This window comes from Molossus molossus, unplaced genomic scaffold, assembly GCF_014108415.1.
Source record: "Molossus molossus isolate mMolMol1 unplaced genomic scaffold, mMolMol1.p scaffold_m16_p_13, whole genome shotgun sequence".
Lineage (NCBI taxonomy): Eukaryota > Metazoa > Chordata > Mammalia > Chiroptera > Molossidae > Molossus > Molossus molossus.
In genome coordinates this window covers 85,504,507-85,532,287 of record NW_023425348.1, presented here as the reverse complement: position 1 = coordinate 85,532,287, position 27,781 = coordinate 85,504,507, and the positions used below count along the sequence as shown (strand labels likewise).

The window sequence follows — 27,781 nt, the reverse complement described above, 5'->3', positions numbered from 1 at the left end:
ATTAAGTCCCTTCAGTCTTTGCAGGCCAGGTAACTGAAAAATCTGAGAAAGCCCAGCCTAATGTAATCTGACTTGAAAGAATAGTTTAAAAATGTTGCTATGAGCTAAGGTTGTTCGTAGATCATTAGGCAGAAAACCCCTCATTTAGCTCGTTTTAATCTAGGATTTCAGAGGAGTCTATATACTTAAGTTACAGACAGTGAAAATAAAGGGTTCTGGCCAGTTTTGAGATTCAGTGTCCAAGGATGCCTATTAAAATTAGGGCACAGCCTTTTGCTTTCACAAGTAGAAGACAAAATATGAGGCACCGAATTGAATTGCCACCCATATGTATAGGTGGCCTTAAACAGGGCTTTCATGCTTTGATTATCCAGTCTCCCCTTTGGCTACATCCAAAATGAACTTTATTTCCCAGAGATAATTCTGTATTAAGGAACAAGTGTGGCACATGTCAAGAGTTCTCTAAGCTTCAAACTTTAGTGGTTGTAAACCACTCCCCCCTGCACCCCCAGGAATTCTTAGATTAAATCACCAAAAACAAAACAAAACAGGGCCTGTTGTCTTAAGTGGTTATTTTCACCATAGTCCTGCCTAAAGATGGGTCAGGACCAGGAAGCTTATGAGGTTTTCTTTGTAGTTCCCCACCAGAGACCATTCACCCTGCCTTAACCAGACAAAATAACACAAGTCAGGGGGAGCTGGTTAGATCAGGATTTCTTTTTATTCCTTGTTGGTTTAAAATGGCTAATCAGAATAAAAAATAAAAGGGCCTCTATCTAGAGGCTGGGATCTCCCCTATTTAGAGGTTAGAACCCAGGTATCCCCTCTACCCAGCACCATATTGAGGTGGGTTGAGGGGTAACCAAGAAGGGACAATTGGAGGGGCCTAGGCCTGCCACTCCTTCTCTCTATCCCGTTTTTGGCATGTGATGAAAAATATTGCTTTTTGGATTCTTCTGGCCTTGGATTTAAAAATGTTAACTGTGTGAAATAGGGGAATTCTTTGAGGGGCTAACTGAAGAAGCCCACCCCACCCTAATCCTTCTTCCCCAAGAAGAGAGGATTATCCAATTGTTTCCGGAGCTTGGCCAAGCTCCTTTCCTGATCTCCCCACCACCAAAAAAAAATCATGGGGCTGTGACCCCTTTCCTGGGGAAACTTAAGTGCCAATGAGCCTAGAAAACTAACTCCTCTCCCTCCTCTGACCAAGACCTCAGACTCGCCTCTCCCCGGTTTCTTTCCTGATCACTTAGCACCAACAACAGGGGGTGCTATTTTCTTAATTGGTAATGGACAAAAGAGGGAACCCTGGGGAAAAGGAAGACTTCTATCCACATCTTCCCTGTTTTCCTGCTGGTCCGAGGAATGGGAAGAGTAAGATCCTCTCCTTAAACATATCCCTCCCTCATTTTCCCGTCCCAGGATAGATATATAATTTCTTTGATATTTATAATATATATATATGTACACACACACCTGGTAACGCAGAAGAGGAAAAAAATAGAATCCGTAACAATAATAAAAAAAATTATTTCTGGTTTAAAAATGATCTGGTTCTCTCCAGGGCGAGCAATTGCACAAATGTCCACTGAGTCTGGTCCAGGGGTAAAGGGAAGGGAAGGTCTTAAAAGGTAAAGGGGGTTGCTTACCCCGTTCTCAGGGCCCCAACTCTCCAACTCCCCAACCCCATTGCATTTTATAAAACGCTCCTCCATCCTCTTGGAATCTGGTTCAAAAAATGTCCATGCAGAGGAGGGAAGCCCCTTGAGGAAAGGAAGGTGGCCAGCTAGGGGGCCCTTTGGTGTAGGCGCGGAGGTGTGGGGGAGGGGAGGTGCCGAAGGCTCACACCGAAATCTCATAGGTGGTGCCACCTACTCCTGACACCTTCTTGACTCCTCCCCTTGTGGGGCTACTGAGAGGTGGCTGGCCTGGGCCAGGGGAGGCTGAGCCTATACTCTTGGGCTGGCCATTTGATTTGCTGTAGGCGGTCTTGAGCTGTACTTCATCTCTGGGAAGAAAAGAAGAGAGAGGTGTCAGGAAGTAGGACACAAAACACAGAAAAGGGAGATAGTTTTAAAAGTCGAGAGAAAAAAGATGTACTTTTCTCTATACATACTTTTTTTTCAGTGTGATGAACAATTTTTAATTAAATAGTTTGTGGTTTGTACTTCGTACACATATACTTTCTTACCCAAACATTCCCTTTTGTTTTATTGCCCTACTTGAAACAAGCCCGATTCCCTATCTCCATTTTATTTCTTCTCTCCAACTGCAGCTATCTTGTATATTTACAACACTCAAATAAATTAATTTTTAGGAAGATGGGATTAATAAAAAGTATTAAATTTCAGTCTCTTAACAGGAATGGCCCAGGAAGGCAGCTGGAGTGAAAATGAAGAGCTATCCACAAGCAGGATAACCCTGGGTACATTTGTGCTAGAACCTACAAGGGCAGTCCTGATACCTTCTGTAGGGCAGGATGCTAATTTTAAGTCTGCTGAGGGCTAGGATGGACTACTTACTTGGGTGTCAGTAACGGCTGCAAGGCCACTTCTTCTGTCTCAGAGACACTAGGTGGGGCTTTTTGGCTGCTGTAAGACATAGATCGGCCAAGGTATGGAGCAGTTGGGCCTGACTCAGGGGACCCTAGTCCCCGGCCCCTTAGCCCATCTGGCTTGCCAAAACGGGGCGCAGTTGGACGTCCCAGTGGAGTCTTGCCCAAGGGTGATCTCTTCGAATCGTCTGAGGAGGAACTAGTACGAGGGGCATGGCCTGAGCCTGGTGTCGACTGAATGCCTGAGTCCCCCAAGCCTGGTTCTTCCTCTCGGCCTGGGAGTGGGGGTGACTGGCGTAGCAACTTCTCTCGTTCCTGGAGGGAGGCCACAATATGGCGCGACAGATTGTCGTACCGGACTGGTGAGGGCTCTCGGTGTGCTGGGCCGGTTGGCACCAAATGTGGGTGCCTCTCGGCTTCCCGTTGCTGGGCCAGCCGGGCTGACAAGAAGGGAGAGGTGTAGCCTAAAGGCGTGTCTGGCTCAGGTCCTGCCTGCACTGACTCGAAATCAGGGCTGTCTGAAGGAGTGAGCAGGCTGTCGTAAGATAGGCTTCCATTGCGTGTCTGGTTGGCCAGGCTCTTATAGGAGGTGGAGGTTGTGCCCTCTGAACGAATGGACTGCAACTGGCCCAGCTCAAAGCCTGTGCCCTGGGCTGACTTGAGGCTGGAGGAGCGTGAGCCACTGGACAGTGGATCGAAGTGAAAGCTTTTGCCAAAAGTGGGAGAACGGAAGCTCTCTGGCTCCAAGCTGGGCTCTGAGCGGTAGCTGGGATGGCGGCTGCTCTCTGCAATTGAGGTTGGCTCCTTCAAGCTGTCACCACGACTCAACTGGGAAAAAAAGTAAAGCAGACTCTTAGTGCTGCTCCTCATGTGACACATGCTAGGCCCCAGAGCCCATGCAGTCAGTCAAAAATAAGACCTGTTTAGAACATTTGCCTGCATTATCTTGTTCAACCCCTAAAGCAAATCTATGAGTTGGAACAAATACCACATTTTAAGATGCAGAAAATAAGACTTAGGTTAAGTAACTTGCCCATGATGGGTTTTAAACTCAGGTATTACACTTAAACAGTGCTTTTATCTATTATACTACATTGCCCCCATTTATGAAGTAACATCAAGGAGATTCAGTCCCACTAACACCAACAATTAGTAAAATGCCTCTGATTTTCTTCTCTTCCCTCTGCCTCCTCCTTCTCTTCTCCCAATCTTCTTTTTCCCAGAACAGGTGGCATACATTACCATCCTACTTGTTAAAGAACTCAGTACCTTGGCGCTGGAAGAGTGGGGCATGGCGGCTGATGTGCTGCTGCTACTGTAGCCTGGCCGATACTTGTACATGGTAGGTGTAGGGGGGCTGTCCTTGCCCAACAGGCTGCTATCTGTAGGAAAAAAGGCCCAGGGAGCACCACTTTATAAGCTGCTCTCTTAACCTGGCTAGAATTCCTTAAACTACACAGAGGAGAACAAGGTAGAAACAGATATACTCGGCCAAGGGAAAGCCTTAGGAATATGATTTTGCTGAAATCAAGACTTAAGATTCCTATTAGCTCAGAACTCAGAGTGAGAGAATGCACCAAACAGGTCTAGAATGCTGTCTACAGCTGATAGTTCCCCCACAAATGTCCAATTCACTGCCAACAGCTAAGTGGCATTCCTTTCTCCAGCTGTCCAAAGTAGTGGCTCAAGTGCCACCTATTTGGTGTTCTCATTTACAACACAAGCATTAACTCCTAGCCCTTGCCTGTCTGTCTTCTCTACAGTTCAGTCACCATCTCACTCCTGCCACAGCCCTTACCCTCATTAGTAGCCAGGTTGAGGTGTGTTCGTAGCCCTGTGTAACGGCTCAGGTCCGGTTTAGGAGGTGGTGGAGGTTCAGCATCTGCGGACTGGCTCTCTGTAATCTCCAGGCTTCCCTTAGACTGGATAAAGGAGGGCAAATCAGATTTGGAAAACTGGGTGCTAGGCATCTCACAAGTATTAAACTGGTAACAGGAGTGTTGGAGAGTCAATTACCATAAATTTCTAAACTGGGACTGAAAGACAAGGGACAAGAGGCAGTTTGGGAATGGTACTAGATAAAAAGTCTTCAACAAGGGTTTAATCCTGTCACTGATCTGTTCACTTTTAACCACAACTACTACTTGAGCTCCAACCACATACAAACTGCTATGTTAAGTCCTATGAACACATGGAAATGAATGGACTCAATTTCTAATGTCAGGGGACTTACAGTCTGATGGAGGGGAAAAAAACATGTATTTAAGTAATTTTAACATAAATCAGAAAGCAATAAATACTATAAGAGAGATGTAAACTAAAAGTATGCTTCCATCTCTTTGCCTGAGAGTCTCTAAGTTACCTAGTTTTGCTCCCCTAAATTACTCACCTTACTTCTCCTAAGCTCTCCCTGGATGCCATTGTCCATGATCTTCACAGTTATCTGCCCATCTGACACTTCTGGTCGAAGGAAGGGAGGTCTGATTACAATGGTCTTCTCTTTCTTTGGTCTCCCCAAATACCTGAGTATTAAGAGTAAAAGGGCTTTCATTCATTCACTCCAATGTATCTCCTGGTTGTTTACCTTGTGTTAATATTTTTACACAAGAGACAGTCCTACCAGGCCAATGAAAAGGTCAGCACTGAACTGAATTCTCTGATTCCATTAACTGCAGCAAGACTAGGCCTCTGGGCAGATTCCTAGCTTAAGGCACTCTGGAGTAAGTCTCAACTCTCAGAGGAGAGTAACCATAATACTTGACAAATATCAACTGAATTCACAGGGTCCACTAAAGGATAGCATGTCTTCCCATGTAGGCATTTCCCATTCTAAGAGAACCCTTCCTAAAGGCAGTCTCCCAGCAATCCTCCCCGGTAAACAGAAGAAGCCCAAAGGCAAAAGTTTTTATGAAAGGTGAACAGCAGGCCAAAGGGATAGATGTACCTGGGTGCTGGGGAACTGCAGAGTACACGGCTGACATTGTTACAGCAGCCATTGGTGAAGGGATTCACACCTCCCCGGAATTTACCCGTAACCTAGAGGGAGGAAAAAAGGGCCAACACAGACAGATGATGGGACCCTGACTTCCAACAACCAAAACACAACCAGTGACAAAGTTCTGTATACCACCTGGGAGATAACAAAAAAGGAGTAAAACACAATCCTGCCTTCAATCACCTTATACCTGTAATGGCTAAGAATGGCAATTCTAGAGTCAGTGTCCTCCATTCAAATCCCAGGTCTTCCTCACCCCAGCCATCTCACCCTCAACATCAGTTTCCTCGTGTAAAATGGGGATAAACAGCTCTCTGAATGTTGAAAACTAAGATAATATACAAAAGACCAAGCAAGTAAGGTTAGCTATTATATTCACAAAAATAATTGTCTTTGAGCAGCACTATAAGCTTCTTGAGGGCTGGCCCAGGCCTTTTATTAAGTTTCTCTAAGCTTGGAGCCCAAATTGTCAAGTATAAGTGGACATTCTGTAAATGTTTGTTAACTAAGAAATAGCCTCTGCTCTCATGCTTACATGTGGAACATGGACACCTCCTCATAAAAGATTTTTTTTCTGAAATCCTCACCAGAGAATACTTTTCCATTTATCTTTAGATAGAGTGGGAGGGAGAGAGGGAGGGAGGGAGGGGGAGAGAGAAAGAGAGAGAAACATCGATGTGAGAGAGACACATCGACTGATTGCCTCCTACACGACCCCAACTAGGGCTGGGGGACCAAACCACAACCAAGGTACGTGCCCTTGACCAGAATCAAACCTGCGACTCTTTGGTCTGCGGACCAACACTCTATAATCACTGAGCGAAACCGCCAGGGCAGAAGATATTCTTTAGGTATCCCTTTGTGGTATAAGTAAAGATTATATATATAATTTCTTTTTTTTGGTACGTGCCCCTAGCGGGAACTGAACCCGGGACTCTCTGGTCCTCAGGCCGATGCTCCAACCACTGAGCCAAACTGGCCAGGGCTAGGTATCCCTTTGTGGAAGCACAGGCTACACACTAAGCAGAGGGCTAACAGACACGCCCTGCTCTGGGGTCTCCCATCACTTCTTCCCATACCTGTTCATTGGTCGTGCGCCCCCTAGCCACCAGCACCACATGAAATCCCGTGAGGCCAGCTACAGGGATGAAGAATAAGCCAGCCACACACATCACTGCCATTCTGAGGCCAAACAGTCAAGGAGAACAGAGTGACACGATCTCACCTTCCCCAGCCCATACTATAGCCATCTTACCTTGAGCCTCACCACGAGAGGATTCAACCTTCCTCATTCTTCCTCCTCCCAACCCCACAACAGAAAAACTTTGAAGGATACGTGACAGCCGTGCGGACCCCTGAGAGTTCCTCCATGTGGTAGAGGACGTAAAGGAGGCCAAAGCCAAACACACCCATAATGTGTGCTGTCAGGGAAAGGAGGAAGAGGAAGAAATAACGGTAGTTCCGGCGACCAATACAGTTGTTCACCCAGGGGCAGTGATGATCAAATTCCTAAGGGCAAAAGAGAGACTGTGAGGCATCCTTGGACCACAGCACTAGATCCCTTTTCGGTCAAGAAGATGAACAAATGGCAGAACTTAAGTGTTGTTATTAGTAATCTATGATCATGTTCATCATTTAGTTGCAAAACTAAAACAGGCTCATGCAGTATATCTTGCTCTATCAGTCTGTAAGGAAGACCTTCCAAAGGTTCATGATCAAAGGCCAAAGTTGCCTCTCAAAGTTTATCCTATATGAGCAAGGAACTTTGACATGGAAGAATGTCAAAGGCTTTGCAAAAACATCAAGATCCATGAGAAAAGAAGCTTGAAAAGAAAATCTGGCAGGCAAATGCTTACAGCTAAGTAAAAATTGATTGGGGAAAAAGTAAAAAATAAAAGTAAAGGCCCTGGCCGGTGTAGCTCAGTTGGTGGGTGTCATCCTGTGTACTGAAAGGATGCCAGTTCAATTCCCAGTCAGGGCACATGCCCAGGTTGTAGGCTCTATCCCCACTAGGGGGCATGCAGGAGGCAGCCAACTGATGTTCCACTCTCATATCAATGTCTCTCTCTCTCTCTCTCTCTCTCTCATATCAATGTCTCTCTCTCTCTCTCTTCCTCTCTAAAATTATATTTTTAAAAACCTTTAAAAAAATAAAAGGAATGTAGAAAGAGAAATATAACAAAAATTTTATTTATTTTATCCTCACCCGAGGACATTTTTCCATTTTTTTTGTTCAGATAGAGTGGGGGGGGGGGGGGGAGAAACATGATGTGAAAGGGACACATCGAGTGGCTGCCATCCGCATGACCAACCAGGGCCAGGGACAAACTGCAACTGATGTATACACTGAACCCTGGTCTCTCTGGACCACAGGCCGATGCTCTAACCGCTGAGCCAAACTGGCCAGAGCTAACAAATATTTTAATGCAACAGCATGATACTATAGATGCAAGAGGTAACACAAAGCCAGAACAAATAGCCAGAAAGATAAGCCAAAGGAAGGAAGGCAAGAGCCATGAACCCTGCTGCTGGGAAAGCCTATTGCATTTGGGGTCCCTCCTGTAACAGAATATTTACGCTCTACCTCTTATGTGTACATCACCACTAACACTTTTTGACACAGCTAGAACACACAAGCCCAGGTATCAGCCAGGATTCACAGGATTTCATGCACAGGATTCGATCCTTACTCTATGAGTAGGAAGATCACTTTGGTTAAGCATCAAGTCATACCCTACTCAGGTTCTTACCTCCACACAATTGTCACAGACACTGCAGTGGGAACATCGAGGAGGACGGTAGAAGCGGCAGGTGGCACACCATTTCATGCGCACCTGGATACCCTTGATTTCCACTGTTTTGTAAAGGGGAGCTCGGAAGTCATCTTCCTTGTCTTCATCCTCCTCAGCTGCAGAGAGCAAAGTCAATTAAAAAACAACTGTGCCAGAACTGTACTAAGCACTAAGGATGCAGTGATATGTAAAATATGGCCTCTGCCTTCGAGGAATTCAGACTAATGGGAGAGAGATTAGGAACTACTGACTCTAATACTGTGAGATCAGCTCTATATACAACACTTTGAGAACACAGATGAGGAAGCTATTTACTTTGCATTGGGAAATGAGGTTCAAGAGAATGACTCAGCCCTGGCCGGTTTGGCTCAGCGGTTAGAGAGTCGGTCTGCGGTCCTGAGAGACCCGGGTTCAGTTCCCGCTAAGGGCGCGAACCTCGGCTGCAGTTTGTCCCCGGCCCTGGTTGGTCGTGCGGGTGGCAGCCACTCGATGTGTCCCTTCACGTCGATGTTTCTCTCTTTCTCTCCCTTCCTCTCTCTCCCCCCCACTCTACCTGAACAAAAAATGGAAAAATGTCCTCAGGTGAGGATAAAAAAAAAAGAGAATGACTCAGAGGTGGCTGTGATATGGGTACACTGATATTCTCGGTTTACATACTAGGAACATATTTCTAAAATCATTTACAGCCCAGCCAGTGTGGCTCAGTGGACTGAGCATCGTACCATGAACTGAGAGGTCCCAGTTTGGTTCCTGGTCAGGGCACGTGCCTGGGTTGCAGGCTTGATCACTGGTGGGAGACATGTGGGAGACAGCCAATTGATGTTTCTCTCTCATATCAATGTTACTGTCTCTCTCTCTCCCCTCCTCCTCTCTCTAGAAAGTCAATAAAAACATATTTTTAAAAAATAGGTATAAGTTTGATTCATTCACACCAAATGGCTATGGTTGTGTTGGCTGTTGTCATTTTTCCATTAGACAATCTAAGGGAAAAGAAGTCATTGCCCCTGACTAAATAGTCATATTTTAAAAATTCTTATGGCACACTGCTTGAAAAATCCCTGGTATAAATAAATATTTGATAAAAGAACACTAAAGGGTCATTAAAATAGCTCTACTTGTCTTTAGGGACTCAAAGTTCCTTTCGTTCCCGATCTTTGAAACAGAAATTACAAATGAAGCACAGTGACACAGGCTTTTTTGAATTTCAGAAAAACTTTATCTCACCAAAGTTGTTATTCCAAGCCCACCTGTCTCACTCTTACTAGATAACATTTGAGAGGAAAATCAGATGTCTTCGTTAATTTCTTTCTTTCTACTTCTTATTCTATTAATGACAGTTCTTAGTCTCACCTCCTGTCCCAGAAACAGCCTACTGCTTCTGTATACAAAACCCATCTGATGTGCATGGAAAAGCATCTCCTTCCTAACTCTTCAATTATCCCCTTTCTTCCATTTCAGCTTCTCTCTCTTCTCTGGTTCCAGCTCCTCAGTCTACCAACATACTAAAGTCTTCTTTCTGTATCATAAAAAAAAAAAAAGCCTCTCTTATATTTTATATAAGATATAAAATATCTTATATCCCATAAGATATTTTATCTTTTGCCTTCCTTGCTTCACTTCTTAAGTAATTTGAATATTCATTGACTCTTCCTCACCTCATAGTCACTGCCTTCCAAACCATTACACTTTTGGTAATTTAACTCTCTCTCCATACACATACATAAATATACTGTTAAAACTACTGTTGTTCAGATGACTAATTTCTTAGTTACCAAAATAATGGGCAATTTTGAGTTTCCATATTATTAAATCTACTTTCTGATAACTATCAGCTACTTCATGAATTTTCCTTAGTTCCCTCTAGTTTTTCCTCCTACTAACTTTTCTTTCCCAATCCCTCTTCAATGGCTCCTCCTCCTCCTCTGTTTCTTATTAAAAATGTCAGTGCTGGTCTTTCTACTTCCTCTAGACCATCTCACTGCTATTGCTTCAAATACCACATGGCTAAAGAATTGAAGACCTTGGTCTCAGAGTCTGATACTCAATTGTGCACTGGGTAACTACCTAAATGACCCATAAATATCTCCAATTCAACATTCTGAGATGCTCTGTGTCCCCTCCAAACTTGTTCAACATTCCTAAAACTTGAATCTTGGTTTATAAAAATCAGCATCGAATTTGTCTCCCATGTTAGGAACTTTGGAACTACCCTAGACAATTCCTTCACCCTCTCTCTGCTCCCCAGTAAGCAGTTGTTCAGTCTACTTCTGAAAAATCTGTAAATCAAGCCTTGAATTCAAGTTTTCATCTGGTTTGCATTATTCCAACAGCCTCCCAAATTATATCTGTACATTCTTACAAGAATTATATCTATAATATGAAGTCTTGGTCCTATGTTTCCTCCAATTAAAGACCTTTTGCTGTCCAAAAGAAAAAAATCTATTTGATTTAGCATATAAAGTCTTCCACAATTTGGCTCTGGGTTTTTCTTTTGCCCCTTCTGGCCCCATTATGCACTCTGCCTTCCACCTCACCAAGTTCAGCATTTTTCATGGCTACAAGCTTCTGCCTAGAATGTCCTTCAAGTTCATTCTCTACTTGGTCAAGTCTTTCCTACCTACTTTTAGCAGCATGTCTCTATTTATCTAGGCACATATTAGTGCACACTTCTCTACACTCTCAAAGAATCTTGTTCATGCCTCTATTACAGTTTGTATCACATTGTTATAACTGTCTAATTTATCTTGGATAGTACTATCCCTGGCAATACTGCCCAAACCATATTCTTGAAATATATTTCTGCTGAACAGATAACTGAAAATCAAAGAGTGGATTGAAAATGAATCACAGCTACAAGTTACGACATATAGTACTGAAGGCCCTGACCTATTTATTTTTCATGAAGACTATAAAAGTATCCCAAAACCTTAGGATACTTATGGCCCAGGACTCAATGTGTACGTCCAAAAATCATTATTTTTTCAAAGGTAGTAAGGAGCTTCCAAAAGAGGAGAGGGAAATCTTACCTCGAGGGAAAATCCCTGGGTCCATGAAGGTGGCCATGCTGAAGTTGGCCAGCACAAAGAGAAAAACAATCGCATTGTAGATGGGCACTGCAGGTGACACATAGAGGCTTAGTCCTGGACAGCTGCACAGATAAGAAAGAAAATGAGGGGCTGCCTCTAACACTTAGGACACCAACCATATAAAGATCTATAAAGAATCAGCCCCCATACCTATTTTTAAATCCTGTGTAGTTCACCTTTGCCATCTCAAATTATCTTATCCTCCCTAATGGGTCTAGTTTCCCACAGAAATGCTCATTTTAGATCAAGGTATAAGACTCTGAATCTCTCCTATCATAACCTCTTGCACTAAGGTCTGTGTTTTTCAGATTCTTTCTTCTCTGGTGGATCTTTCTACATTTGGAATCTGTTGTTTTTTTTTAATTCTCACCCGAGGACATTTTTCCATTTTTTTGTTCAGAAAGAGTGGGAGGAAGAGAGAGAAACATCGACGTGAAAGGGACACATCGAGTGGCTGCCTCCCGCACAAACCCAATCGGGACCGGGGACAAACTGCAACGGAGGTACATGCCCTTAGCAAGAACAGAACCCGGGTCTCTCTGGACCGGAGGCCGACACTCTAACCGCTGAGCCAAACCGGCCAGGGCTAGAATCTGTATTTATCTCCTTTTTACAAGGCACAAGAGTTAGGGACCGAGTTTGTAACGAATACCAGCTACACTCCCTTCTCTGGAGCAGCCCAAGGCTTCTGGATCCCAGCCATGCCCCAGTGACCTGTACATTGGTCCAAAGCATTAGGTACCACCTGCTTCTCTGGCTCCCACTCTCTCTGACTTTGTATCACTCTCAACTGCCTGAAGTTTCCTCACTGCGTCAGATATTCCTGAGTTTTATTCAATTAGAAGTGAATTATCACAGTGAAAAAAGGAAGGAAAAAAACCAACACAACACTCAGATATGGACAGCACAAAACTAGACCCCTTGAGTGGGGAACAAAGAAAAAATTACAGCCTTGGTTGGGTGGTTCAGTGGGTTGGAGTGTCATCCTGTGCACCAAAAGGTCGTGGGTTCAATTGCTGAGCAGGGCACATACTTAGGTTGCAGGTTCGATCCCCCATTAGGGGAAGCAACCAATCAATGTTTCTCTCTACAATCAATAAAGCTTTAAAAAAAAATAAGAAAGATACCAGACCAAAGCACCCTAAATCCTGTAGGAAAAAGAAACTGGCTAAATATATCCAATATTCCACAGGATCCAAATCAAGAGATATGCTTTAAGTAACTTTTCTTGGACAAAAAAAAAAAGTGCCCTAGTCCAGGACTACACTCAGTTTCTGTCGGGATGTGAATCTAGTAGGAATGCTGCAGGTGCTCTTCCTTTCTCGGATGATATTCTGGGAGCTGGAAGTTTCAGAACACAGATGTGCTGCCTGCTTTGTCAGTATCAAAGGCCCTCTCTTTCCTGTCTCAGCTCAGGAAGAACTTCCCTTTACAAGACAGAAGCTAAATACCCTAATCTGCTTTGTGCCTGAGAACTTAATCTCCAGAAATAGGACAGCATTTGTCTTTGTCCCCTTTATCTAGACCAGTCAGAAGGAAAGGAAGAGTTAACTGAAGTAAAGGAAGAAGGGACTAAGAGAACAAGACAGCATGAGTCTGGAGAATACATCCATAGCAGTCTTGAATTGTGTTGTGATATGTCTCCACCAAAACAAAAGCAAAGCCCTAAATAGTGATTTAAGACAGTTTGTAGGAATTGAGCTTCTTAAAGAGATACAAATAAACTAATGATAAGAGAGGAAGATGATTAACACAAAGCATCTCACAAGTCTTGACCACCACCATCTAGTCAAATTCCATTAAGCCATTATTATGTTTTTAATTTTAAGTAAATATTATGTGCAAGGCTTTTTAGATAGTAAATATCAATTAACTCTTTGCTTCTCCCAGTGGATCAGTACATAAAACTGGAAGATAGTAAGATCATGAAGCTAAAGTAAAGGCACTGATTTCAAGGGCAAAACAGACTTCCCATCACAGTTCTCAGTTTATTCTATCAAAGTCTCCTACGGAAGCCTCTTCCTCTGGGTTCTTTGGTTCAGAAAAGATGTCCCCCTACCTTGGCAGGGTATGGGGTGAATTACAAGCAAAAAGGATGATTCCTTACACAGCCCCACCTAAAGCCTGACTTCCTAGGCTCCTTAGGAGGGAGGGAAAGAAACTGAAAACCAGTCATCCAGGTCAGAGCCCCTCCCTAGTACTTAGCTGTCACTTCAATTTCCGCCTGGGGAAGAGGAGAAAGGGTGACTCACTTGACTCCTACAGCCTGGGAAGATAATTAGAAGGGAAAAGAAATTAAATCCTTAGAACACTGAGGTACCAGGATTTAAAAGTCCCATTCCTAGAACTGGCCATTATGGCTACTGTAGCAGCCTCTTGAGCTTCTGGAAAAAAAAGACTACCTCCATTCCTGAGGGAAACTAAGGTGAACGACAATGAGCCCCCTCTCAGGCCCAAATGTCAGTCTTTCTGACCCCATTCTTTCTTCAGTTTCTACATTTCCAAACAAAGCAAATCAATGTCTTCTGTATCCAGCCAAATACCTTCCCATGGATAATGAACTTTACCCCTACAACCTTCTTGATATCAACCCATCCTAATTAAAGTGTGAAATCCTAGAATCAGGTTCCAGCACCTGTTGCCAAACTAAAGCCTGCCCCAGAGTGGTAGATTCTAGAAATAATACAAATAACTGCACAGTTAGTATTTGCTCCTAGATTCAAATCAAGGACCCACTGCTTTCAACCTGAACACTCTTCTTGATGGAGCACCCTACCAAGGAGAGGCATGTGTGAGCAGAATCTGTTCCTGCCATATCCCACATTCTGTTTAGCTCCGGGAGAGGCCTGCTGTTACTATGGTATTCTGCCAGATACCTAGGTGACCACCCCAAGTAGCCTGTCTGAATCTGTTGCCTTTGATGGGAGGAGATGAGGCCTGAGCTGAGAGGAGTTGTTGGGGCTCGTCCTTAGCCTATAGCAATAATCATAGAGCTCCAAAGCACAGGGAGTGGCCGTAGCCCAGAAGGCTGGCTGGCTGACTGACTCACTGATGAAACTCCCAGACCTATACCATCACAGAAAGAACAGGTTCTTCTGCCCACCCATTCAGCCCTCCTCTTTTCAAGCCAAATAAAATGGGGACAGTAGGTTTCATTCAATACCTACACTCTTGAAAATCGGTTTTCTATCCCTATCTAACACTTCCTACTATAAATGGTTCAATTCCTAGTGCAAAAAACAAACTAGGAGGTCAAGAAGTTTTGGATTTTAATCAATATATTTTGCTTGGTAGCCTTAGGTAATCCAAGAAAACTCTCCAAGTTCGTTACTTCAACTTTGTGATACAAATATGAGAATGAAAGATCCTAGAATTCTTTTTAAACCAGATGGCTTAATGCTGGGCATTCACTGGCTAGAAGACAGATACACACATTACTAACTATTACCATCATCATCAATTATCATTCCAGCTCCACCTTCATCCCTAATTCCACTTCCCCATCTGAGGTACTAGAGATTCAAGATCACTTGAAACATAGGCACTACCCTCCTAAAGAGCAGGTCTATGCATTCCACCCATGCCTCGCACATAGTTTGAGTGTATGGCTAGTGTTCCTTGTTAATGAGGAAAGGCTGGAATGAATAACCCCACTTCCTGCCCCAGGGGATCCTCAAAATTCCATAGGAAAACAATTTCTCCCTTTAGAGGTGGGTCATTTTCTCTTAAAACACTTCATGTGTAGGGTATCTGTTACCAAGACTTTCAAGAAGGTCAGTGCAAGACAGGACCTGGGCACTTATTTCTGGATGAGAAAACAAAGTGGGAAGGAAAAGGAACAACCACTGCTCAATTATTGCCCTAAATCACAAGACTGCTCCCACTCAAATCAGGTGCCAGCACCTCCTCAGTCATGAAAAAAGGACCAGAGGGAGAGTCACTAAGGTTGCCCAACTCTCTGGGGTAAAAGGATTGGGAGGAGCCAGCAGTAGAAACTGAAAGGAAGAAAGCTCACTCATGGATGGGACACTAGAGAGACCATCACAGATTTCTACACAACCCTTAGTTTTATCCTTCTTGTGGAGGATCACCTGCAGCAGAGATTTATCCCCATGCCCTTCCTACTTGTTTAAAAATAAACAAAATGAGCCCTGGCCGGTTTGGCTCAGCGGTTAGAGCGTCGGCCTGCGGTCCGGAGAGACCCGGGTTCGGTTCCCGCTAAGGGCACGTACTTCGGTTGCAGTTTGTCCCCGGCCCTGGTTGGTCGTGAGGGTGGCAGCCACTCGATGTGTCCCTTCACGTCGATGTTTCTCTCTTTCTCTCCCTTCCTCTCTCTCCCTCCCACTCTATCTGTACAAGAAATGGAAAAATATCCTCAGGTGAGGATAAAAAAAAAAATAAAATAAAATAAAAAATAAAAATAAACAAAATGAGATACTGGTTAACTTCACTCACAGTTGGAGGAGACTTGAGAATACATTTCAGTGATTTATTTCAAATGTCACTGCCAGGAGCCCTGAAAAGGTCTCAAGGGTCTCCAGGAAGACAAACAGTAGACACCAAGTGGCTGGGGCCTCTACCCATCAACTTGAACCAGACAGCTCTACTCTTATGTTTTATGTACTGGGGTTCCCAATAAGATCTCATTTGAAAAAAGGGTCATGTTGCTTAAATAAACTGCACGAGATCAACTTCCTCATTATATAGAGGAAGAAAGAGGTCCACAAAGTTTAACAGACTTTACCAAAATCAATCTCCTGACCCCCACCTCCACCCCCAAAGTGCTTATTCCTTTTATCTAGCACTGCCCCCTTGCCAATCACAAAAGGAGGCTTAACAAAGACAGATGAGGATTCAGGCACATTATCTTAAATGCGGAGTCTAATACCTAGTTGGGAGGGGGAGGGTTACTTTAGCAGACACTCTCCTTCCCAAATAGTGAAAAGGGGACAGAATTAAGACAAGATCCCCAATAACTCACCGGTCTAGTTTTAGTACTGAATAAATTCAGTGAATGAGGGGGATTGGGCTTCCAGGAGGAAGACCTCAACTGTTCTACTCAAGCTTCTCTGGGGCAGATCACCATTTTTTGATGACCAAACCCAACTGATAATTTCTGCTCATAGCTTTCCCTACTTGAAAAGAAACATGGCAGGCAAATTATATCTAATTGGTTGAAGCCCACATGCCTCCACTAATTTGTCTGCCAGCTGAAAGGGACTCTTCCTCCTACTCCCACTCCTCCAGGTACCCAAGTAATTCTCACTTATATAGATAGTTGAACAGATAGTTATAGCCTAGCGAAGAGAAATGGAGTCTAACAGTAGTTACAGATTTAGGGCCCCAAATAGGAGCTCATAATTTATGATTTCAGAGAGCCTTCCTCTTGTCTCTATTTGAAATCATAAATTATTTTTTAGATTGTATACAATTTTAAACAGGGGATTCCTCCAAGGACTTGAACCTCAAAAGGGACAGAATGTATGGGAGAACAGTTTTTGAGATCAGTGGCACCTCAGCCCAGATATATGCTTGTAGAGGAACTGCTATGGTTAGATAGAGAAAAGGAAGGTAGTTTCAGAGGTTCAGAGTAAGATAAATAAGGTTTATGTCTTCACAGGTAGGTGGGGAGACCCTAGGAAGGAAAAGAGAGCCCAGAATTTGGTCCTGAGGAAAGAGCCAGAGGAAACTCTCAGTAGGACTTAAGGCTTCTAATTTTTGATTAGAGGCAGTAATTCCAAATTGAGTCAATACTGTCCTCCAAAGTTCTTTTTCCTAGGGCTGACAGACCATTAAATAAAGAGGACCCCTACTTTTCTGGCACCAGGGAATGGAAAAGTGGGTTAAACAGCTTCAGCTATCAGTTGAGAAAATGCCTATGTCAAGAGAACAATTTGTGGCAGAACTGGTATAACCAGCCAAGCACTTCAGTGTATCCAGATTAGCAAATTAAGAGCAAGGATTCTTCTTGCCCTATCTCCAGAACAGATGGGTTGAAAGAGAGAAACCACTTAGTCCCTCGAATTTCCAATTTCCCCAAGGCTTTGCCCCTTGAAGGAAAATAGAACCTCCCCCAAATAGGCAGGTCTGAAAGTGATTTTGCACATATCCCTCCTGACACAGCACAACGGTTACAAGGATATCAAGATCCCATATAAGTGTTCCGTGGTTAAAATGCTTATTCTACCTACTGGCCATAATAGCAGAAACCAAAACAAGTCTGACACTAAGATTCACTCCTCCTTACTGGCAGTCAGTGCATGAATAAGGACAGAACACTGAACATGTTGAGGGATTCAGCAGGTATGTTCAAGCTGGAGAGCAGGAGCCAAGGAATCTATGATTTCTACTTATCAAAGGAAAAGGTAAGAAATAAGATGATGCTTATACCTTAGGTAATAGATCTTTTCCTTTTCTAAAAACTAAATAGAAAACATCATTATCACTTTGCTGATCCACATTTGTTAGAATTCCTTCGGCATAAGCTCCATTTGAAGGTTTCCCTCCTGGCTTTCTCAGATTTAATTCTTGTTCGTTATTTCTCCCCATAACAATAACTGCCCCCACCCCAGCAATTCCTGCTTCATTCATCTTTCAATGAGTCCAAACTGTGTTCATTCCCTACCACTTCATTTTCTTCCTCTTCCCAGCAACCTCCCATTGCTCTAAACAGTACCTCACAAATTAGGTTTGAACCTGAACCACAGCAAAGTGAACTCCCCAGAAAAATCTATCATGTTCTGAGTGTTCCAAAAGCTACAACTAGAACAACAAATCAATGACTCTACAGTTTAAGGCTCAGAAGGCTGCTACATGTTAATTTATGAACAGGTAACAGCCGTTTGTCAGGTGGTCAACAGCTAAAACTCTGGGGAAAAGGGGAAGAATAAATCACCCAGTCTCCTCCAATAACAAGCCAAGCAACGAAGTCTGAACATCCTAAGTGAGAAATCTTTTAATACCAACTGCTCTTCCTAACAGGACCAGAGAATGGGAAAACTGCTGCCATTCCCTTCAGCAAGAATCAATATAAAGGAAGTCTTCTAGGACTCTCTTCCTAAATAAAACTTGCCCTCACTCCCCAGTGGCCTTCACTCCTTAAGTAACACTAAAAGCCAAAAGTCTCTCATTGGCATATTTTCTAAAGTTCTAAAATTCTCCAGCACTGCTCTTACACTCTTAAATTGAAGCTTTAGATATCCAGGGGAAAAGTCACTGCTATCTGAAAAACCTTTCATCTCGTCTAGTTCTCTTTTCTCTGACTGCTAAGCTGCTTCAAGCTTCTCCAGTGGTTTCCTCCCACTTCCTTCCTAGTTCAGGATCATCTAATGATGGAGCTGGGTAGGAAAATATGAACATCTGTGATTCCAGTGGAAGAGAGGGAGGGGAAAGTAGAGGATTCAATGGAGTAAGGCTGAGAGGATAGACTTTCCTTCACTCTTTTTATACCATGTCTCTGGGATTTAGATTTACCTCTATCAGACATCCAATAGCCAGTTGCTTGGCTTTGAAAGTAAAACTCAAGAGAAAAAATACCCCACCACCTCCCACAGAGTGCCCCCCAAATACCACTGCTGGGAGAAAACTTACGTAAAGGCAAAGAAGAGTGTCGTAGCTCCCACTAAGAAGATGGCGGCTGCTGAGACTGGAACATACTTGCTGGGTTTGAATCTCTTTCCAGACTCTGCGGGCATGTTGGAGGTCTGATGGGAGATCTGCCCTGCCGCATAGCCCAGGCCCACACAACGGCAGAACAGACAAGAAATCGGGATGAGGGCAACAACGAAGATAAGAGCACAGGACACCAGGGAAAGAGAAAATTTAAAATTATCACCCTTCCCCCTCCCAAATAAAACCAAAGGTCAAAAGATCTAAAATGAAGGAAAGCACATGGGAGGGGGAAAGGTGATTCCAAATGATGAATAACCACCTCCCCAGAACGAGGCAGAAGATTAAGAAACACAACTTGTACAATTTAAAAACTGGAGACAAACAGGAGGTTGTACACATGCAAATGGTTGCAGGTAGAGAACATAGGCAGTCAGACAGATCAAGGAATAGCTCATGGATGGAGATAAGTCTTCAGAAGGAAAGAAGGGGAGAATATCAGGGTAGGGCAGAACACTCCGGGCAAGGAAAAATTCTTCTGAAGAGATACTGTAGTACCTCCACGACTACACTTCCACAAAATGTGAGCTGCACCCAAAGAGGTATGCCTTGTGTTTCTATTTTAATCCAAGAAGGAAACTGGATCTTTTCAACTTTAAAGAGAAGCTGTTTTTACTGCAGTTCTTGTCTCTTTTAGGCAGTTTTCTCAATGCCACCACTCCCACACCTTGACTTCAGGGCTTGTAGTCTGGGAATGGTGGTTTAATTTTATTTCTTTTCTCTTGATGGCTGAAGCTGGGCAGCAGCTGTTACAAGACTGAGTTGTAAATCCTTGTCTTTGAAGGGGGAGGGAAAACAGAGAGAGAGCAAGCTTGTCTGTCTTCAGTCTCTTCTTTTTATTCCCAAGCCCGTTAAGGGCTCCGTTTCCTAGAGAGTTCATGCAAAACTAAAGGGAAACATAAAATCTCTGAGGCCATGTTCTTCCCAATAAGCAAAATAAGCTGAAAAGAAATCAATTCCACTCGATGCTTCTTAAAGATTACTGTGGATGAAAACAAAGTTCCAAAGAGGTCCCTGTTTCCAAGTTAGTGAATGTCTCTGATCTTTCGTCTTCAATCTTGGGCTGTCTGAATGCAGAGTTCAACTGGGTAACAGTGCCTCACCTGGAAAAAATAAAAACAAAAACAAATATCTTTAGCAAAGAAATTCTTTCAGGGTATTAAGAATATCAAGGCTAAAACCTCACAGGGCACTGTTAAAAAGTGCCTTTTGCCCTGGCCGGTTTTGCTCAGTGGTTAGAGTGTCAGCTCGAAGACCAATGAGTCATGGGTTTGATTCCAGTCAAGGGCAGGTACCTTCGTAGCAGTCCATCCGTGGCCCTGGTTGGGGTCATGCAGGAGGCAACCAATTGATATGTCCCTCTCAGGTCATCGATGTTTCTCTCTCTCTCTCTGTCCTTCTCCTTTCCCTCTCCCCTCTCACTCTATCTGAAGATAAACAGAAAAATATCCTCAGGTGAAGATTAAAAAAAAAAAACCGGTGCCTGGCTGGTGTGGCTCACTGGTTAAGCATTGACCCATGCACCAAGAGGTCACTGGTTTAATTCCCAGTCAGGGCACATGCCTAGGATGTGGGCCCGATCCCCAGTGGGGGCATGCAGGAGGTGGCCAATCGGTGCTCTCTCTCATCGATGTTTCCCTCTCTCTCCCTCTTCCTTCTCCTCTCTCTATAATCAATAAAGAAAAAAAAATTTTTTTAAGTGCCTTTTGAAAGAAAGATTGGTATCCTCTTCACTTATGTGTATGATGGGCTCTTAATTAGGACAATGGATCCAGAATTCTTCACTCCTTTAAATGTTATTCATATTAGAAAGAGAAGAACATGGCTTCACCTGACCTAAGGTCATCAAAAAACTAGTTCTTGTAAGGGGCCCATCTCACCTGACACCAACAGTAACAAATACCAAAATCTAAAAACAAGCAAGTGCCAGCAGTGATGAGCAGTCCTAGAAAAGAGATTTCTCTTTGAACGAAGAGTATTTCTTGCTACAACGAAGAGAGAAAAAAATAACCTCAGAACTAGGGCAGCGAGTCTCATTTCCTTTCTATGTATGGCGCTCTCTCTCTCTTATCTCTCCATGCTTTTTAGTTATAACCCTGAAGAGGTAGAAGCTAAATTTTTGGTATTCTAGAGTAACATGTGAAAGAACCTGGGTGAGAAATGGTCTTGCACTGAAGGATGAGATGCCCTCTATGAGAAACTGAGTCAACCCTAGGGGCTGGTCCTTTTCTTCCCAATTCAACAGTTACTTAATTCCTACATTGGCCTATCAGGAAGTCAACTGAGCCCCATCTTCCCCGATATGATTAAAGTAACAATTATTTCTGTTGATGGTAGTTCTAAAATAACACTAGCACTTTGGATTTTATAGGATGCTTTTCATCTCATGATCTCAAAGCACTTAACTCACATTATCAGTGACAGAGTCCCTTATCCCACCCTGTAAAATTGAAGGCTAGAGAATGCCCGAGGCTACTCCTCTGAATCACCTGAGCAGTCAAGTTCAGAGCCCAAGAATTCACATACATGACCCTTTGCCAACCCAAACCCTTTCTAACTCTTTCTCATCCACTACACCACCTGCCCAGTGATGACAACTTGGAATCTGTAGACCAAAAATTTCACTTGTTAGAATTTAAAAATAAAAGTTTTACTACACCCAAGTGATCTAGTATTTCCCTAATACCAAAAACAGAGATTAAAATATGAGAAGATTTGAATGAAATACAAATGTGTCATGGAATTTATCACTTCCTCTCTTCCCTGTGGCATGGAAGGCAAAGAAGCCATGCTTCGAAAGATGCACTCTCTCTCTTTAAAAAACAGCGTTTTAGAGGGCCAAACAGCAATATTAGAACAAGGTGAATACCCAGAGATTACAAAAAATTTTTAACATCCTAAAAAACACAAATCCTCTCTACCCCCTAATTTTATGATTATTTAACTCTCAGTTTTCTATAAGAATCAAATCTCAACCTTCTGAATGTAGGCCTAAGTAACTCTGTTAACAAAAAGAAGCAAATTCTTGATTTGCAAATAGTACTATTAAACTTTTCCCTCAAAACACCAAAGATTAGAGAAAAAATGGAAAAGTGTACATACTGCTTATATTGTATCTAGAGTAGGATACAATTCAGACAACATATATTATTTCAGATTATATTTTCCAACAGGAAAAAAGTCACATGGGTTAATACTGACACAGTAATGCAGGATGATAAAAAGCCATGCAATTTGGGGAGTATGATACTGAGAAACAAGAGCTCAGCATCTGAGATGTTTAGGGGAAATCTACATTCGAAGGGACAAAACATAACCTAAGAATTTATTGGGCATAATAAACACGTACCAAGTTTTAGCAAAAGGATGTGCTGTGGGTAGTAAGGGTAAGATTGCAGGTGAGTGTGTTTCATCAGAGCCAGCAGTCTGGATGCACACCAGAATGAGAAAGGTATACAAACATGTGTATGACACAGGCACAGAGTAATCTATGGAATGGAAATATGTATATATGAAACAAATTACAGAATATGTGGCTTGGAGGTTCTGATCAAGGTTTAATACAAAGACCTCCTCAAAGGGTGAATGAATATGAACAATACCACTAACAGCACAAGTACTGTTTGTTGAAATAAAGAGGTGTAACAATACAACACAGTAAACCTGAATACAAAGTAATCAAGGTATCATGGGATAATCCGCATGTCAAGATATTAACTGAAAAGTCAAGCAGAAGTTTAATATGAGTATTATCATTATATACCGAGGTAGCAACGTATAGAGATATATAATTCTCGTGAGCACTAGGTGGGTTTTGAATAATGGGTGATAATGAGCATTCTGAAGAGATTTGACACAGTAGAGAGGGATAATGGAATAAAAGGATAGGGATGCAAATAGAAGATCATCCTAGACAAGATGACATTAATCAGGAAGTGAAAAACCCAAGACGGAAAAAGGGTCTACAATATAATACATATCTGATCTTACACCTTCTTTCATAACTTTAAGTCACTTTCTTACTTCTCATTACAGTGTTTTCATTCGGCCAAGTTAAGTAAAACATCTTCCACATCCCTGTCCCACAAAAGAGATTCCTATTGGTAAAATATTGGCACATACATTCGAGCTCCACATGTAATAAGTACAAAGTACTAAAAGCATGGAGCACCTGGCTGGTAGGGGCGAGGAAGGGGACGGTCAGGAGAGAACAGGTAGCAGGATGAGGCTTGAGCCAAAATAAGTATCAGCAAAGTGGGTCGAGGGACCTGAAACGCAGGGAGGTAAAAGGGGAACAGCACCCAATCCCCACCCCGCAGCTGGGGCAAGGAGAATCGCCGTATGGGGCAGATATGACTGAGAGCCGGATTAGACGGAATCCACGGCGGCAGGGCCCACTGGGGCTGCGGGAGACTGCAGAGCCCAGAGGCGCAGGGCCGGGGGCGGAAGGGGCGGCGGCTGGGCACCAGGGGCCGAGGGGGACCGGGGTTCCGAGCTAGGACCCGGCGGCCGGGCACTAACCCGTTCTGCGCCTGGGTGGCCGTGGATCCCCGGCCTCTACTCGTCGTCCGTTTCCGGGGCCCACGGGTCCCGCCGCAGTTGGATGACCCGGCCCGGAGGAGGAATGGGGCCTCAAAACACCTCCCCCTTCCAGGTCCCCCTTCCCTAGAGGTCACTCTTCCCTCCCACCTCACTGGCCCGAACTTCCGGTTCCGCAGAGGCCGGTGTCCTCGGTACTCACCCCAAGCACGGTTCCCGTCACCGCCGCCGTCGTTATCGCTGCCGCCGCTCGGCAGTGCCGTCCGGCCTCTGAGAGGCAGCGCGCGGCCCCCGCACGCTCCACGCCCGCCCTGCTCCGCGCGCTCCCGCTCGGCGACGCTCGTCTTCGAGCCGGCGCGCGGCCGTTGCCCTCAGTGCCGGGTCTCGAACCCTCCCAGCGTTCCCATTGGCTCCCTATCCCGGGCGCGCGCGACGTATCTCGCGGGGCACGTTTCTCTCATTCATGCGACTCACGCCGCCGTGCCCGCCCCCGCTCACTCTCTCATTCACCCATAGCCCCCACCCCCTCTCTCCTGTAGGCCGTGCGCGCGAACCCCGGCGACCGCAGCGACCTCGCGGTCTGATTGGCTGCAGGAGCACAGCGCCGTACGCACGCGAGGAAACGAGAACGCGCGCGCAACGCCGTCGGGTTCCGCCGACGACTGGGAGTACGGGATTGGCGTACTGCGCAGGAGTCAGAAATGGAGAAGTGCCCGGACGAGACTTCCCTTTTCCTGCGTCCTACACTCTGTTCCTACCATATCCAACAGAAATCTTCTAGAGTAAAAAGTAGTTATTATGTGTGCACTGGAAGAACAAAAGCAAGCAGCTGCCCTGTCGAATTCGCCAAACCCCCTCCACGTAAGTATGGTACCGTCCAGACAGGCTTCCAGTATAACCAATCACCTATAGAGTCCTCGCCGTCTTTCTGCATTAGCCCCTTCATTCATTGGCCAAACTTTTGGTAACTAAAGCCCTCCCCGCCCCCATTTTTTTTTAAATGGTGAGAACTTTATTTAAAACCATCTTGATGAAGCAGTTGTCGGTCCAGCGAGTTTCCTGGCACCAGCAGAATGCCAAGGGGAATGGAATGGTGTGGGACTGTGGCTCCATTAGGGAGGGGGCGCCGGGACTTGAGAAGTCCGTGTGGGCCGAAGCGCCTGTCAGAGGCCGGGGATGAAGAGGAAAGGGGGGGCCCGAGCCTTGGAGCAGTAATGCCAGCGGCGGAAAGAGACGCTTGGAGTGCGCGACTTCTGAGGCAGCAGCCCCCCGGGTGCGAGCCTGTTCTTGGCTCCGCTTAATTACCTTAATTTCTCACCACAACCCAAGGAGTGGGCCCCACATCCCTAACTTCGCTGGAAGGAAAAGATTCTCTAGAAGTTCCTGTCCCTGGCGAGGTGCTGGCCAACTCTATGTATATCACAGCGCCACACTTTGCTTTAATCAGCCCGAAACAGCTGTGAACCCTAGAGCAAGGCCTAGAGTTCTCTCCTCATTTAGCTCCAGGCCATTTCTCTTCGGAAAGCCGTTCTGGCTGTTACATAACAGTCTTTCCAGAAAGTGCTCCACCAGCCACCTCTCTGAAGTCAAGTTTCCTCGCCTGTGAAGTGCAATTCTAAATCCTGCGGTCTGCTTTTGGTTCCGTGTCAAATGTTGCTGGTCTAACACTTCAGCACTAGGTAGCAAGATGAAGGAGAAAGGTCTACCTTCTGTTTCTGGGATCTAGTCTAGTTCCTTATCTGGCATGGCCTATACATCAGGTTCTAGTTTATTCTTGCTGAGGGCTCCAATCCACCATTTATTGCAACACATTCGAGAGTTCTCTTTTTAAGACAGTGTGTATTAAAAAATGGTATCTTCAAAATACTTTCAACCTTAAGAAAGGTAAAGTTAAGGTGTTACCGGAGATAGAATATTTCTTTGATCTGGAGAGGCTTTTCTATCAGGTTAATTTGTTTCCTTAGAAATAAATGTTTTCTATTGCATATTTTTCTTGGATTTTAAGACTTCCTCATTTCCCAAACTTATTAAGCATCATTCTTTCCTGTCAACACTCCAAGAAAATGTAAATTATTTTGTCTCTGGGCTCTACAGTGCTAAATGGGAATAAAAATTCGATCTTCCGCCCTGGTCGGTTTGGCTCAGCTGTTAGAGTGTGTGTGGAGGATCCCTGTTGGGTTCCTGCTAAGGGTTGCAGTTTGTCCCCCACCGGGTTGGTCCTGTGGATGGCAACCACTAGGTGTGTCTCTCTCACATCGATGCTTCTCTCTCTTCCTCCCTCACTCCATCCAATTCTATCTGAAGATAAATGCAAAAATGTCCTCGGGTGAGGATAAAAAAATCTATCTTCCAACATCCAACCATTCTAAACTCCCGAGACAATAGACTACTGAATGCCAAATTCTTAGCTGGATGAGCACTAACAGTGCATAATCACTATCCCAGGGTTTAGAGATTCCAATTTCTTATAGTTTTCCTTAAAATCATGCAAGGATGTTTAATAGAACATAAGGTTTAAACTGCCAGCCATGCCCAGCCCTTGTGGCTCAGTGGATTGAGTGTGGTCCTATGGACCAAGAGGTCTCGGTTTGATTCCCCATCAGGGCACATGCCCGGGTTGCGGGCTCAATCCCAGTCCTGGTCAGGGTCATGCTGGAGGCAACCTATCAGTGTGTCTCTTTCACATTGATGTGTGTCTCTCTCTCCCTCCCTCCCATTCTATCTGAAGATAAATGAAAAAAATATCCTGGATAAGGATTTTTTTAAAAGCCCTAGCTGGTTTTCTCAGTGGTTAGAGCGTCTGCCTGCAACCAATGAGTCACCTTTCAATTCTGGTCAAGGGCACATACCTTGGTTTCGGTTGGTGCCTGGCCTCAGACGGGGTTCTTGCTCCAGAGGCAACCAGTGGGTGGGGTCCCTCTCACATCAATGTTTCTCTCTCTCCCCCTCCCTTCCACTCTATCTGAAGATAAATAAAAAAATATCCTCAGGTGAGGATTAAAAAAAATTTTTAAATAAATAAACTGCCAGCCACTTCTGAAGTCATGGACAGTAAAACCTGGGCTAACACAATAGGATATTCAAACCACCAAACTTCAAATTACTTACTATGTATATCAAGAAATACCTTATAGCCCTGGCCGGTTTGGCTCAGCGGTTGGAGAGTCGGCCTGCGGTACAGAGAGACCCGGGTTCGGTTCCCGCTAAGGGCACGTACCTCGGTTGCAGTTTGTCCCCGGCCCTGGTTGGGTCGTGAGGGTGGCAGCTACTCGATGTGTCCCTTCACGTCGATGTTTCTCTCTCTCTCTCTTCCTCTCTCTCCCTCCCGCTCTCTCTGAACAAAACAAAAAAAAAGAAATACCTTATAGCCTCAGCCGGTTTGGCTCAGCGGTTGGCGTGTCGTCCTGCAGACCAGAGTCCTAGGTTCAGTTCCCGCTAGGGGCACATACAAAAAAAAATATACCTTATAGTTTTTCTAGTGTAGTTTACATACACTTTTTCAAATCTTCACTTGTATTTCTTTATGCCTATAGATGGCAAACTACAGGGTCATTTTTAGTTCAACTCACTGGTAAATAAAGAGGCAGACAGGAACACAATGTTATCCTTGGGTTTAGACTCAGAGAGGAATGACCTGTCTTTCAGCACTAACCACCTCTTTATGTTGAAACACTGCCACCTTTCCTCCTGTCCTTATGAAATGTCTGTGTTAAAGGACAGTTTCTCCCCTTGTGCCCATCCCCTTTGCTCCAATTTCTTCTGAAAAAAAAAATTTTTTTTAAAGTTCAGTAGTTTTTTTGTTCATTTGGGTTTTTGGAGGGGTTTTTGTTTGTTTTTGGTAATGCGTGCCCCTAGCAGGAACCGAACCTGGGAGTCTCTGGTCCACAGGCCAATGCTCAACCACTGAGCCAAACTGGCCAGGGCATCTTCTGAAAATTTTTTGGCATTTTATTTGAAAAATGAAAAACATGCAGGAAAAAACAGGATAGTGTCAAGAGCATACCATGTCCATCATTAAATTCCTACCTCTTGAGTCTGTTATGCTGAGAGGCAGTTTATCTAAAAACTAGCAACTCTCCCTTGACTCCATATCACCATCATTCCCTTCCTTAGCAAGCTTCTTGAAAGAGTTGTCTATAGTTGTTAT

At 44.2% G+C, this 27,781-nt stretch overlaps 1 protein-coding gene across 3 annotated transcripts; it reads right to left on the bottom strand.

Moving 5' to 3' along the window:
• Positions 1–697: 697 nt before the first annotated feature.
• On the bottom strand, positions 698–24,126 carry ZDHHC5 (zinc finger DHHC-type palmitoyltransferase 5). Of its 3 annotated transcripts, none has more exons than XM_036257823.1 (12): positions 23,837–24,126; positions 19,018–20,198; positions 11,368–11,489; positions 8,300–8,457; positions 6,886–7,058; positions 6,629–6,731; positions 5,499–5,590; positions 4,944–5,076; positions 4,353–4,476; positions 3,824–3,936; positions 2,523–3,382; positions 698–2,008 (listed from the first exon to the last, which is right to left on the bottom strand). In XM_036257823.1, the coding sequence occupies exons 2-12, from the start codon at positions 19,119–19,121 to the stop codon at positions 1,843–1,845; spliced, it is 2,148 nt and encodes a 715-aa protein (XP_036113716.1). In that variant the 5' UTR covers positions 19,122–20,198; positions 23,837–24,126; the 3' UTR covers positions 698–1,842. The 3 variants fall into 3 exon arrangements, with proteins under 3 accessions (XP_036113716.1, XP_036113717.1, XP_036113718.1); XM_036257824.1 differs by lacking the exon at positions 23,837–24,126 and adding an exon at positions 23,617–23,718; XM_036257825.1 differs by lacking the exons at positions 19,018–20,198; positions 23,837–24,126 and adding an exon at positions 9,692–9,857 and having other exon boundaries at positions 11,368–11,479.
• Positions 24,127–27,781: the final 3,655 nt, after the last annotated feature.